Source organism: Seriola lalandi, unplaced genomic scaffold, assembly GCF_002814215.2.
Source record: "Seriola lalandi dorsalis isolate HSWRI2012SDOR001 ecotype SW California unplaced genomic scaffold, Sedor1 jcf7180002054735, whole genome shotgun sequence".
Lineage (NCBI taxonomy): Eukaryota > Metazoa > Chordata > Actinopteri > Carangiformes > Carangidae > Seriola > Seriola lalandi.
Window position 1 is genome coordinate 1,180,507 of NW_019525288.1, and position 15,736 is coordinate 1,196,242.

The following is a 15,736-nucleotide window of genomic DNA, read 5'->3' on the forward strand; positions in this document are numbered from 1 at the left end:
GAGACTTTACCAATGTTTGTGATACACATCTTTCGGTGTTAATAAAATGGAAACAAACCACATATCTTCAATAAGCAAACATGCTGCCTCTATTTCACAGAAGAAAAAAGCTTCTCTGATTTTCTCAATAATTTATTCATGGTTTTGATCATAAGTTGCTGATGATTACCCGTTGAAGTTGGACCATAAAAAGGATGTAAACAATGTGTTTTAGTTCTACATTAAACATCTCTACTACAGTAACATAAAATAAACATCCTGTTTCTTTATGTACTGTCCACTAGATGTCACTCTAATCCAACGACTGAAATGTCTGAAGGATACTACATTTAGATTTGAGCTCCAAAACGAGAATTTCAAGTGTCAGGTAGCAACAAGTTTATATGCTTTCAGTTGCAAAAGGTGCACATGTTATAATCACAAGGGATTATTATAATGTCTACCATGGTGGTGGTTAATGACAGAGCAGTCTTCATTATTTTAAGTTACTTTACTGCATTTATCAAGACATGGCACAATGGAAGCTAAAATGTTTTCCTTTAATATTGGATGAAATTGACTTTAGTAACGTAAAAATGTTTTTGATTACATAAAGTTAGTGTCTCAAAAGTCTGTTTCCTGCTTAGTTTGAGCCTTGAGCTTATTTGAATTCATATATTATTTTAACCAACATTACTATGGGATTTGGGCTGAATATCCAAATGATTTTAAATACCTTTTTCTTCATTAAAATCAAACATACATTGTGTTGTATCCTTGAATTAGCACTTATTATCAGCCTGACTAAATCTCTCCAAGATTTATTCCGTAATCTTATTTATTGTACAGCTGTATCAACAACAATTTAACAGCAACACCATTCTGAGTGGTCTTGATTACTTCCTGTGTCATTATGTTCCATCTCTGCAGGCTGCAGCTGTATCACTAAATGTTTATGTTCTCTCAAACCCTGTTTGTCTCTGAGTGACATTACGACAAGAGTTGTTTGCATAATACAGATGGATTTTAATCACCTGTCTCTCTTGTGAACATGTTCTGAGTGAATGAAGCAAAATTCAACATCTGAGTCTTCTGTTGAGATTATGCGCAATAATGGCAGTGGCATGTGGACTAAAATATGAATGCAGTTTACACTGCACTTCCAGACCAGATCAAAGAGCTCTTTGGTGCTAAGATGAAATTGATCCCAGTTCAGGACTTATGGGGGTTTGAGAAAAAGTGCAGCCTCTTTTCAAGGGATTCTCTGGGGGAAGACTCCACAGATCAGACAGACCAGAGGTTTTTGGTACATCCCACGTACTGAACTTTGCCTGTTATTCTAGTTTTGGTTCAGGGGGGGGAAACACAAAAACCCCAGGCTAACTTCTGCTAACTCTTTTATCAGTTGTACAGGAAGATTGAGGCTTCACTGGTGCATTTCCAGTTCTTGCATTTCATCTGTGAAACAAGGGACTGACTCCAAGGCAAAGTGATGTTTTCAGCCTCAGCATTTGACTGTTCCTGTCTAACACAGTGCAGCTTTGCCTCATATGAAGAGCTCAAATTCTCCGCTAAGACACGGGAGGCCTGAAGATGAGTTTGATTCCTGGAAGGCCCAAAGAAAAAATGCTCCAGGGCAAAAATGACAACTAATGTAAACACCCCTGTCCTCCCTGAACTTTGACAATGCAGATTAATTGCGTGGGTTCTAATATAAAGGCACAGCCACCCCACATTTTAGCAACACTTTGAAGCATATACACATATCATCACATGAATAATGCATCAAAAATTTTCACCTCATGGTCTATTTAGTAGCTATACAGGAACTTTTGATTATATCACACAGTCTTCCTGCAGGTGGAGTTTAGTTTCCCCAGTTGTAATGAAACTGAAGATATTTAAATTTATATATCTTTTTCTGAAAGCTCCAAAACAACTTCTGTACTAAATGAATCCTGAGGTGAAACTATATTTTATTTTCACTATTATATGTCTGACCTTTTATAATCACTGCACTTATTTTATGTGACAGGTTATAATGTGCTTTTAACAGGCTTTATGTAAACATGAGTGGAGATTGTTGTTAAGGTTGCCATAATGATTTCCTCAACATAACAGCAGTGTGTCTGCTTCAAGTCAATGAAGGGTGCAATAATATCATATGAACATTCAATGCTGTATCAAAGTTTCTGCAGCCATTAGAATATGTTATGCCTTGACCTTTGTTTCTTTGTTACTAAGACATGAACATCCTGTTACAGATATCAACACATCCTTACTTCATTTGACGCAGTCAGAGAGCTGTCATAAAGGTATAATGGCATGCAGTAAAAACATTCCCTATCCCATTGTGCTCAAAAAAAGCTCCATGATGTTCCTAAGTCTTTGCCACTTGTTATAAAGTAACTTTAAGCAATTGTATTACTTGACCTAGCCTGATTTATGAAGCCTTTTATCTTTATCTTTAGTCTTATAATGCAATATACAGGCTTCATTACATTAGTGGGTTTCATAGAAGGTGTTACCATTATTCCTGTTAAAGGAGCTATGTGTAAGTTCTGCTATCGCTACATAGCCAGTGTTAGCATTTACAGCTGTTTACTTACCAGTCTAAAACACACATTGTGAGTTCAGCATCAAACTTCATTCCCTGGCTCACCAAGAGCTGTCTCCAGCGATGTAAAGCAATGCCAGTGTTACTCTTGTCTCTATAATGTCTTTTCTTCTACTGAGGTTAGCACAGTAACTAGCTAGCCCCAGTCCATCTCGTCACTGTCCGATAGGGACTCAATATAGCCTCAAATCTGCCCTGAAAATGCAGCACTGCTCAGAGGGCATATCATAACCTCTTGTCTTGTAAATGCAACAATGGCCAAAGCTCTTGACAAGCAACAATCCCCACCACCCGCGCCCGACAAGAAACCACATTTGGTGGCATTAGAAAACTTACAAACAGCCCTAAATGAAAAATTACAAGTAAAAGTCCTGTGTTTATAACTGTATCTAAGCAGAAGTAGAGGACTACAAGCAGCAGAAGGATAGCCCCATGTTAGATTGGTATTCATATTATTAATGTGTAAGCAGAGGATTCAAGCACTACTAAGCATTATTAGCAAGGGCGAAGGTTTGCATATAGAGGGTAAAGACATGTCTCTACCAATATTTTAGTGCATTACACTACACAGCTTCCCAATTAAGCTATTCTAGAATAGTAACACATAACAATGTCATAGAATAGTAAGGTGTAAACTATCATAAAAACATCATAGTATAGTAAGACACAAAATATCGTAAAATCGTCATAGTAAAGTAAGGCATAAACAGTCAAAAAAACGACATGATATGTAAAGGCATGAAACCATCATAGTATAGTAAGCCATGACGAGTCACAAAAATGACATAGTATAGTAAGGCAAAAAACTACGACACAGTATGTAAGGCATAATAAGTCATAGAATTGTCATAGTATGGTAAGGATTAAAAACGTCATAGTAAAATAAGTTATAAAAAGTCGTTAAACATCATAGTATAGTAAGACACAAAATATCGTAAAATCGTTGTAGTAAAGTAAGGCATAAACAGTCATAAAAACAACATAGGATGGAAAGGCATGAAACCATCATAGTATAGTAAGCCATGACAAGTCATAAAAATGACAGTATAGTAAGGCATAAAAAGTCATAAAAACATCATATTAAACTTAGGCATAAAAAGTCATGAAAAGGTCATAATATAGTAAGGCATGAAAAGTCATAAAAACATTATAGTATATTAAGCCATAAAAACGTCTTTAAAATGTCATAGTATAGTAAGGAATAACAACTTCATAGTAGAATAAGTTATAAAAAGTCCCAAGACGTCATAGTATAGTAAGCCATAATTAGTCTTTAAAATGTCAAAGTATAGGCATAAAAAGTCATAAAAGCATTTGAGTTGCCTTTTAATCTGACATGGATGTTTTTTGACTGTGGGAGAAGGCTAGAAGTGAGCATTGAACCTATGACTTTCTCACTGTGAGTCAAGAGTCCTTACCATTACACCATAAAGCTTCCCCATCAATCTATCCTAGTATAGTAACACATAACAACATCATAGTATAGTTAGGCATAAAATGTCATAAATACGACATAGTATAGTAGCCTAAGGCATAAAAACATATGTATGTATGTAAGGTATTTGAGTTGCTTTGTAACCTGACATACATTTTTTTCACTGTGGGAGGACGCATGAGCAGAGCTTTGCACCTATGACCTTCTCACTGTGAGGCATCATTCCTTACCATTACACCAAGAAGCTTGTGGATTGCTCTATCTAGTATAATAAACCACATCAACATGATAGAATAGTGAGGCCCAAAATGTCATAAAAACTTCATAGTAGAATTAAGCATAAAATGTCATATTATGGAAAAGGTACAAAAAGTCATAAATACGACATAGTATATTAATACATAAAAAGTCATAAAAACGTCATTGTACAATAAAACATAAAATGTCATAATATAGAAAGGTATAAAAACGCCATAGTATTGTAAGGCATAAAAAAAAATCATAGTAGTATGGCTTAAAAAAGTAATAGTGTAGTAAGGCAATAAAAAACTCATCCTAGGCTACTCTAACTTAGGTTTTTTCAACATATTTTGAATGCAGGACTTTTACTTTAACACTGTTTACAACTATAGGCCTACTTATAAATAGTGGTAGCCTTTATCTTCTCATGTAACTCTTGGCAAAACCATTCCTCAAAGTAAAAGTACTACTTGCACCACTGATTGTAAGAATATCAACCTATGGTGTTAAGCTATTTAAGTCTGAAAGTAAGAAGGTGAAGCTTACAGGGAGTCCTTGAAGGCAGCATTTTATTTTCTCTGAGCTTTCCACTGAACAGTTAAGTCTCTTTTGGCCGTCCTTTTCCTTCTCCTCCCACTCACCCAAAGCGATATAAACATTTCTGTACAGTGAGGAAACTCCATAACTACCCTTACTTGTTAGGATAACCACAGGTACACTGAAAAGCAGAGAGAGGGGAAGAGAGAGAGAGAGAGAGAAAGAGAGAGAGATGGCACAAATCGTCAGCCAAAGTTCAAATTTCCCTGAGATAGTGGAGCTAAACGTGGGTGGACAGGTGTATGTGACCCGACGTGAAACTCTCACTGCGGTCCCCAACTCTCTCCTGTGGACCAAGTTCACCCAGGGTTCCCCGCGCGACCTGCCAAAAGACAGCAAGGGCCGTTTCTTCTTCGACCGGGACGGCTTTCTGTTCCGCTACATTTTGGATTATTTACGGGACTCTGAGCTTTTCCTGCCTGAGTTTTTTAAAGAAAAGAGGGGGCTGCAGAAAGAAGCGGACTTCTTCCAGCTGCCGGAGCTGTCCAGGCGTCTGGCAGCGGCCAGCAAAGACAGCTCGTGCACGGAAGACAGCGGGGAGCCGGAGGAGTCTGAGCTCACCAGCCCGGTAACCTCTCCCTCGGGAAGGACCCTGCGCTCTCCCGGGGCCGTCTCCGGCTACATCACCATCGGATACAGAGGCAGCTACACTATCGGGAGAGACATCCAAGCGGACGCTAAATTCCGCAGGGTGGCCAGAATAACAGTCTGCAGCAAGATCTCTCTGGCTAAAGAGGTCTTCGGAGAAACACTGAATGAGAGTCGCGACCCGGACCGACCGCCTGACAAATACACCTCCAGGTATTATCTCAAGTATAACTTTCTGGAGCAGGCGTTTGACCGGCTGGCCGAGGCTGGTTTCCACATGGTGGCCTGCAACTCCACTGGGACCTGCTCATACGGCAGTAATGACCCGGGGGAAGACAAACTGTGGACCAGCTACACCGAGTATGTTTTCAGCCGACGAACGGACTGAAAGCTGCTCTCTGGGTGCAGGAGTAGCCTACATCAATGAACACAGGGCGCAACCGTCAGCCACAACTGTTAGTTGTACATTAACCAACATCCCAAACTGGCAGTTTCAGCCTCGACTAGTTTCAGTTATTATGTTTCTGGCACTCTCTGCTTTGTACAGTGGGATCAGGCTGCAGCCACTTTGACCTTTCTGCCATCTTCTCCACTGTTCTACAAGAGTACAATTTAGTGCAAACTCAAATATTATTAAACAAAATGACTTTATTGACATGTCACTGGTTCCTTAGCTGGGCTATTCTTTATGGCCCACTGGGCCTCCTAACCTTTATGGCTTTTACAAAGACTGCTTTGTTCTGAGGTAAATGACATAAATGGTCACTCAGGCTGGCAGAAATGTTAGGAGCTGGTGTCTTTTGATCTTTACTGAGCTGTTGCACTGTCATGTTTTAGTAGAGAGGATGTTCTGAACACATTAACCAGGACATACCTACTGTAAATAGCCTATAATGTTTGGTCTGGTTTTGACCTGCAGCTCCCTCTGTAATCTCCTCATAACTTTCAAGTCTTTAATTTTGGGAACTGATAGATAAGAGAGATAAATTGCTCTTTCGAATGATACTTTTATCATTTTTTTTGTTACATTTGAATATATTGACCGCACATACAGAATCACTGCTTTTAAGATTACACTTTGAGACTTTGTCACAGTGCTACATTGTTATGTGTCATCTGTGAGCTGTTGTCATAGTTTTTTCTTTATATATGTATACAACAAATAAAGTGTGACATTGTAACACTATCCACCTCATTGTCCCCTGTTACTGTTATTGTTTAAGAGTTGTCTTTTTCAAATACACTGATGCTTCTTTTCACACAAGTGAGCACAAAGATTTTTTTTTCTTGGATCTAGATCTCGGATCTCAGTCTAAGTGATTTCTCCGTGAATTAACCAAAGCAGGGAGAAGACATTTTAGGAGTTTACAAAGCCATTTAACTTGGGTTTTTTCATAGAAAATTTTATTTAGACATTTTCATTAATATATTAATCAGCCAAACTGACCTCACTCATGGATACTCTCATCACAGTGGTTTAACATTCATTCATTCATTTTCTACCGCTTATCCTCTAGTAGGGTCGCGGGGTGGTTTAACATATTCAACTAATTTAAGTCATTTACGCTAAAATGTAATGTTCAGTTCAGGCTAAAATTAAAATAAATTACACAAATTGTAGCCAAAAGCAGAAGTTTGTTGCCTATCTGGCAGACCAGAGTAGAATGTCCTTCTCTGCAGCACAGAAGAGCTCTGTTATCTCTCCTGGACAGGATGCAAAGGAGGAGGAGGGGGTTTCTCTTTGGCTGACAAGTACAGTAATCAAATGTCTGTTCTCTGGTGGGATCCGGGGCACAAATCCAAGATATCCCAGGATCAGGTTTAATACAAAAAAGGCTTTGTGTGGGCTGTGTTAGAGTGTGCTGGAATACAAATGTGTAAAAGAAAAATCAGCCATATGAATCATTTATTTATGTCCAGGAGCACTTAAGCTGATACCGTAAAATGCATAAGGGCAATTTGTTCCCTAGCTCTCCTTATGCAAACATACATAGTTATATGAAGACATATACACAAAGATGACAGATATACATGAACACATGCGCGCACACCCCCTCCAAAACCCAACCTCCCACACACTCTTCTGCTACCAAGCAGCTTCATAAGAGTTTCAAAGATAGACATGTTCTAAACAAGAGAGGTTGTATCTGCTGTCAGCTGATGCTGCCATCTGGACAGGAAAAAGGAAGGACTCTTCCTCTAGTGTGATCTCCAGAAACAGGATGTAGTACTCGCTGTCCTCGACCAAAACACAGCAACTGAGGCTCAGTGAAATCAGACACATTTGTCCTCATCATATGTCTTATGTTGCATGAATTGTTGTGAGAAGACTATATGGGTGAATCCTTTAAATTGGTCTGAGAGGCAAAGATGCTCGTCAGTACCTTGCATCCTCCACATTACACCGATAGCATATGAAATGATGGGGAAAAATGTTGGTCATAAGACGCATGAAACACCTAATTAAATTTCCTTTTTTTTTCCATCTGAGACAGTTCTGAGTTTCCCTGCCAAGAAGCTATTTCTAATACAGACCTTGCTGTGCGTGCATGTGGTGTTTGTGCTTGGTGATAAAACACCTCCAAAACACATTTCACTCTATGTATACTTTTTTTTTTCCTGTAAGAAAACTCTGTCAACCAAATGCTAAAAATGTGCACACACACACACACACACACAGGAACACACAGAGCGCAGGAGGGAGACAGATAAAGAGAGCCAAATTAGCCCATTTGCAGAGTTGGAGATAACACAGACGTGCTGGCTTTCTTCATATCAGCCTCTGCACGCTAAATCTTTCACACTTTTCTCTCACAGTCTGCCTCCAGCTCTGCCTAACCTGCATGTCTTTAATAGGCCTACTGTTGACTTTTTTTTTCTTTTTTTTTTTATCTCCAGCTCTTCTGATATAGATACATCACACTGTTCACAGAGAGAACAACACATGAATAATTAATTCAAGCTGCGTTTCTCTTTGTATAGTCCAGGTGTGAGTGCAGAGAATAAAACAGAATAGCCACTAGCTAAATGTAAGAACGTTCTACCTTCATTTCCATGTGATGTAAAAACCCTTCAAAGCAAGTAATGGCAGCAGTGGCTGTTATATTTGCATGTATCACTGCTGTGCACTGCAGGAATTCTCAAGTACTTAAGCTTAGTTGTGAAGCACAGTGTAAAACGTGGGAGTCCTCTCAGACTTTTCAGTGATTGCTAAATTTTTCACCCTTTTGTAAAGGAACTCAACATCTTAACTACAATTAATTAAACAACAAAAAAAGAACTGAAAGCCACTGAAATTCATAGAAAGAAGTCAGGAAATGGTTTTCCCACATGACATTTTCAGACGTCTGAAACTGGTGGCTTTAGAACTGTAGCCACCACAAACCTAATACTGTAAGAGAAAAGCAGAAAGCCAACTGCAACATATTTCACAATCCTTCAGTCGCCTCAAATCTACTTAAGCAGTAAGTCTATACTGATAGAACCAGGATGTCACCCAACATGGAACAATACAGAGCTGTCTTTGTTTGCAGAGTGATATCAGTATAGTAAATCTGCCCTGCATCACGAAAACAATGAAAGGAACCCTTCAAGGTATAGTTCAACATTTTGAGAAAAGTGCTTAGGGGACTTTCTTGCTGAGAATTAGATGAGAGGATTGATGCCACTTCAATATATTTATATTAAACATAGGGTTACAAACAGGTTGGCTAAGCTTAGCACAAAGACTGAAAACAAGGGGAAAACAGCTAGCCTAGCTTCGTCTGAAGCTAACAAAATATGCCTGCCAGCCCCTCTAAACCTCACTGATGATAAAGAAAACCACAACTTGTGTTTTCTTTACTTTTGTGTTTGTGTTTTTAATACTTTTTGTATGTATTAAACAAATGGGGTCAAAAAATGAATTAACTAGTATTAGTATATTTGTTAATCAGTGATCCAAAAGTAATTTAAAAAAATCTTAACACAAGACTGGAATCTGCCATCACTCCCAATGATCGATTGTTATTTGACACTCAGACTCATCATTTTCATAAACCCCAAATACTTGTGGTCCAAAACTACAAACCATTTAAATATTAATAAATGTCCTGGTGAAATGCTCTAATAGCAGAACAAAGTTGAGCTTGACAATTCATTCTTGACCTTGGAAAAAGCAGTTGAGTTTGCTCACTTGCCATGAAAATATGAAGACTTTCCATATAGATGGATGAAGGTGGTTCTGAGCACCTTCATCTATGTTCACTTCAAAGTTGAACTCTGCATTTCATTCTTGACCTTGGAAACAGTAGTTGACAAAACAATCTCAACTCAAAGTCCATACTGCGTTGCTCTAGAGCCTTTTTTCGTAGCTCTTGAGTTATCTCGGTATTAGAGCAAACACTTCACTGTTTGAATAAACCCTGAGAAGTTTTGCAGCCATTGACTGCTAATGTAAAGTACACATATTGTAACAAACCAACACAGGCGTACATCACTGCAGCCTCAGTCTGTTAGTGTTTGCTAACCATCTGAACACATAATTAGCCCGGTTAAACATTTGTGTTACCAAGTAGTGAAACCGTGAAGTATCCATACATTCCTTGAATAATTAACAGTTCTCACAATTTTGTTCAACTAAAAAAAGGAATGTTCTTGTGTCTATTTGTGCCTAATCATATAGTGAAGATGATGTATAAGTGCATGCATTAGTGGAGCTTTTCTGTTTGTCCAAAGTTGTTCAGCACTTCACACAAAAACAAACATCCTCTTTCACAAATCCTTCCCTGCAGCAACAGTCTGGTCGAGCCACTAAAACACTGTTTAGAGCCACAATCCATCATTTGAAAGCTTAGCTTGTACTCTTGAATTGTGACACTCTAATCTATAACAATGTGATGCTGATATCTTTTATTCAGTAGCATCATTCAGTTTTACACTCTGACAGTTTTGTTATTGTTATAATGGATTGCGGCTGCATTTTACCCTATTTCCTCTTCAATTACGAGAGGTGATGGATTAGCAAGAAGTCCAGTCTGCGGTTAATGTTTTTTTTATTTTGTGTGTGGGTGTTTGCGTCCAAGAACAGGATGAAATTCAATCACTGCCCCAGAAAAAGGTAAAGATATACGTGAAAAGAAAGCAGTGATAAATTCTAGTCAGAACTTTGCTCCGCATTCAAGACTGTGTTACGGGCAGCCCGACACAAGCCTGTTTCATCTTATGAAGTGAAGTCCCAGAAATAAGGCAAGACATACAAACCTTTTTTTCTCTTTCACACAATGAAAATAATACATGTCACAACAGCATCACACAAAACCTTCATACAATACACCCTGACTTATATCAATTAAAGGCAATTTATGTTTTCACGTTTTCACAACCAGCTGTGTGCAAGAGGCAACCACAAACAAATATGATTTAATTTGTGCTTTTTGAAAAAGTACAATGTTTTCTTTGTGTGTTCAATGTGAGTTCAACTTCAGCTAGTTAACAGCATGAAATTATAGTCAACAGTCTAGTGTGTTCTAATGGTTAAAATAGTTGTAAAGTTATCTTCTAAAACACTTCAAAGTTGCACATTGAAAAAAAAAAAAAAAGCCTTGGAAATTGCAGCTGCTGGAGAAAGAAGGATGTTAAAACCCCGGTGTAGCTGCAGAGAGACATGAAAATCTGTAATCCTCCAGTGGTCATGTTAACTGTCCCCTAGAGGGACTTAAACGCAGCGCCTCTGCCCATAAAGGTTTTTCTCCCTGTCTGCTCTGTGTAGTTTTGTTGTGTAGGAGGGTCTAAATGTCGCCAGTCTCCGCTGAGCTGCTCTCAGCACCCAGCAGCGCACCGGAGACTGGTGCAGCTCCCAGTGACAAAGCTGAGTCTTGCACTGTGCCGGTAAACTAAGAGGTAAAAGGCTGCCAGCATCAATCAGCTGCAGGGAACAGAGAGGAAGAGAGGGAGCATCCTCCTCCCCTGCTGTGTCTGCAGTGGCCTTCCTTTCACAAGAGGTGCAACCCCCTCCCTGACAGAGCCGTCTGAAAGGGCAAGACATGGAGGAAGCATCTTATCATTCTCTGTCTCTTAGTGTGTCTTACTAAGGTTACTGTAATCGAAGCTGTTACGCCATCTCATGAATAGCAAGATACTACATTGTTTTTGTCCTTTGTGCAACGTGTTTCAACTAAACAGTATTTCCTGTCAATAACTGACACTGGAGGAGGCGTCACCTTTTCACCATTAGCTTCTAGATTTACACCTTTCTTTGCCTCTTTGTTGGTCTAGGTATCCATTCCTTAACGTAATAGACAAAAATCATTGCAGCACCTGCAATTTAAAACCAAATAAATCGGCCTTCTTTCTTTAGCAATGCTAGCAGTGATGTCTATCTGTTATAGTTGGTTGGACCCTCACCTTGGTCCAGAATGAAATATCACGACAATTATCGGATGGCTTGCCATGAAATTTGGTACAGACATCCAAAGAGGATTAATCCTAATGACCCTCAAATTGATAAATAATAATTATAAAATAATAAATGCCTTGGTTTGTGACCAAATACTGGCAAAACTAATGATGTTCCCATCATCCTCTGATATACTTTGTGAATTCTTAAATGTTGGAATGTTAACATGCTAACATGCTAACCTGGTAAACATGCTAAACATTACACCTGCTAAACAACAGCAGGGCATACTGTGCATGTTAGCATGCTGATGTTAGAGCCACTGTGCCCACTGTTGGTATTGCCTCACAGACCCATTAGCTTGGCTGTTAACTGTTCTTGTTTGAACTCTTGTTTGACATAAAAAAAAATGCTACTTGCTAGACCCTCTGTATGAACAACCGCTGAAGATTTGACTGTGTGTGTGTGTGTGTTTGTGTGTGGGTGTGTGTGTGTGTGAGATCAACTGACGTTTCAGAAAATTTCCTTCTCCGTAAGTGTTCACCTTGTTTAGCCTTTGTACGTGAATTATAGGCCAAAATGTGATATTCAGTCGTGATTACAGTTGACGTGAGGATTTTAAAAACAGATTCCAGGTCGTCCAGCCTTGTCTGTCTGTTGAGGCTCTGGACAGTGTTACAGCAGTGATGTTCCACTGAACTGAGCGGACACTTGCCAGATATCTGCAAGGGACAGACACGCCCACTTCTTCTTCCCTGCTGCTTCCTGTGTCGTCCAGATACACAGACAAATGTGTGGTCATGGGGGGGGTGTTAATGCCACATTTGAAAAAATGTCTTGATGTCATCATGCTCTCTTTGTAGATTGCATAAAACAGACTGCTCTGTGCAGGTTTTGTGCAGCACTCTTCACAAAGATGCTTTTATCCATACAAGCAAACCACTGAGAGCAAGTTTCTATCTCTTAAAACCTTGGATAAAAAGGATAGTTAATAAAAATGTTTACTTTTGCAAAGATAAACTAAATTGAAAGTGGATGTCTCTAAGAAAGGATGGACCAGGACTGCGCCAGTAGTCAGGAGACTGTTAACTAATGATGAAATATGTGGTCGACTGTACAGAGAACCTCTTACGGAAACTTTGTGGGGGAGTTTTGCATGAAAAACCGCTGAAGCTAAAAGTAAAAGGAGTTTTGAATTGTACCATAAATAAGAGCTTTGGGGAATCTCTGAGTTTCTCTCATAAAAAAAAAAAAAAAAAAAAAAAATCTTTAAGTTCTTTTCTATACCCAAAGGAAGCAATAGAATCTTTAAAAAGATTGTCTCACAAAGACTAGGGGTCACGGTTTTCCACTTGGATGCTCTGCAATTATGCGTTAAACAAGAAAAACAGCCACAGTAGCTCTTAGAGAATGTGCTGGTGATGCTCAAGACACATCTCTCCCATTATGTGTCTGATGGTTACTTATTCCCATTTACACTTGCCAGTTAGACAGATATGAAAACAGAGTCTTTGCAGATGGCTTAACATATAAATCCGCATTATTCAACAGCTGTCTGCTTGTTTGCGGTCCAGATGTTTTGTAGAATGTATTAAGATGCCTGTGATACCGCTGTCCATTATCGCTTTGCAGATAAGGTTTTGCTCATTTCTAAGATAGATGCACTAAAGAATTTAATCTCTAAAAAAAAATACAAAATAGCAAAAGGTGCTCACATTCTACTGCAGTCTTTTTTTTTTGATGGACAAAAGAAGTATCAAAGAGTGTAACTATTACACTGAGAGGAATATTCGACATCGCCACTCTGTAAACACCATGCGCACTCTCAGTCAGGTTAATCTCTCAAACTAAATTTGAAGTAACTAATGTCTCTACATGTGTAGCCTGCCTGTTCTGTTTGACCCTCTGCTGTTTCCAGCTTTACTGTACTTGTGGTGTTTAAATGGGTCAGGCTGCTGGAGTCACAAGAGTCATCGTAAGCAGATGGAACATGTCAGAAACTGATAAATTGCACTTTGTGCCTTTGGGGAACTGAACTCTCCCTTCCCAAAGACCAGGTCACAGTAAACCATAAAAAAAAACATTTCCATCCATCAGGCCAAGAGCTTTAGACGACCCTCAGTTTGACTGTCTTGGTGCACAGAGAGCTCAGTTCTCCAAGAGCAAATAAAATATTTTCTCCAAGGTAAAAAAATAAATAAATAAAAAGTGTAGTCACTGCCACAATGACCAAAATAACATCTTTCTTGCACCATTCTTGCAGCTTCCTCAAAGAACAAACAAAACAAAAAAACTTCATGAACGTCAGACAGAGGAGTGGCTGCAAGAGCGAGTGTGAGCTGTTGCAAATCTATGATTTGCATTCTTACACAACTTCCTCATATGGATGAAATATTGCAGCACTGTGCTTACTCACACACAGGCTACATCTATTCAATGCAACCTTACTTATTCAAACTAGTTAACTCAGAGCCACATTACCCTCTATTCATAACCACAAACTCTTCCTTAATTTTGGATGTCAGAGCCTGAATCTAACATTTTGAAGAACAGCACTTCCCCTATTTAAAGGCCAGATGACAGAACACTTTCTCTTCCCTTTTGTCGCTTTAACCTTGCTTCACTCATTTCCTGTAAGCCAGTCAACCCACGTAACACAAAACCTTTTCTTAGTTACACCAACACAATGCATGCAAAAGAAATTTCTTTTCACTTCTCAAATCATTGAAAAGTCAGCTAATTTTTTCAAAAGAGAAAAAATGCCGTTTATAAGATCTTAGTGGGAATTGGCATCATCACTATAGAGAAATACTGTCTGCTTCGAGCTTCTGTTTAAGTTTTTAAAAAGTTTTATGGACATGTTGAAAAGCAGTAAGAAGAAAAGTTCGTGTCTTGCAGTGCACTGCTTCAGCAGTTTATAAAATAGATACTTTTGTCCATTAGCAACTATTGCAAAAATTGACATTAAAGCAGATAGAGCTGAACTGTGTTCACAAGAAACACCTATAAGATATACATATAAGATTTAAAAGACACATTCCTTCCAATGGAATATTTCATAACATTATGCTCTGTGTTTGAGCAAACACTACGTAGACTATAGTAGTGAAAGAAATAGGAAGAGGAATCATCGAAAATAAACAGGTTTCAGTATGTGAACAAAGTAATGTAATGATACATATATGATATGTATCATTACATTACTTTGTTCACATACATGATACTGTGGTGGCACAGATAAGAAATTGAGTCGACAGCAGAATTAATTACTATATTTATTTCAAACTGAGAAATATTTTTAAAACTTACCAAATAAACATGAGAAAATATATGTAGTGATCAACTTTCCTGCTTTAGCTGCAGTTCTGTACCCATAGACTTTACTACACAAGAGCAAACCAGCACATACTCCAGTCCACTTTTATTTCTGAGAAATGTTGTCCCATTACACAAAGTGTTGTTACACAACAGAATGGAAGATTAACTATAGGTTATACCCCGTCACATATGAGGGCAGGCTGATGATCTGTTGCTATTCAAAATGACTGCATTTACTCTCTGCTCAGTTTCTTTTGACAGTACAAAAAACCCAAGAAAAATGTGCTGCATCTTTGTAGCTGCTGTTGATTTTTGTATGTCTAGGAAATGGATCATTAAAAGCCATTGTAGTCAGCTAATCATATTAGTATACACTGACAAGTACCTGTACTTTAGTTTCAGTCTCATAAAAATGTAACCATCACACGATGCTAGATAGAAGTCATATTGCACAGTACGAGCACAAAACATTTTTAAAAATGTGTCAAAAATAACATTTATACCTACAGTACGACACAGAAATTACCGTTTTACTGCGAGAGCAATGATGCCATCATGTGGTACATAAATGAATAACAAATAGAAA

The 15,736-nt window shown here is 38.5% G+C and overlaps 1 protein-coding gene across 1 annotated transcript; it reads left to right on the plus strand.

Moving 5' to 3' along the window:
- Positions 1-4,944: 4,944 nt before the first annotated feature.
- On the plus strand, positions 4,945-6,642 carry LOC111668283 (BTB/POZ domain-containing protein KCTD12-like). Its single transcript, XM_023424297.2, has one exon. It carries the CDS (start codon positions 5,041-5,043, stop codon positions 5,842-5,844), a length of 804 nt encoding a protein of 267 aa, XP_023280065.1. The 5' UTR covers positions 4,945-5,040; the 3' UTR covers positions 5,845-6,642.
- Positions 6,643-15,736: the final 9,094 nt, after the last annotated feature.

Coding starts and splice junctions, on each gene's coding strand:
- LOC111668283 (XM_023424297.2), top strand. CDS start 5,041: ATGGCACAAATCGTCAGCCAAAGTTCAAATTTCCCTGAGATAGTGGAG.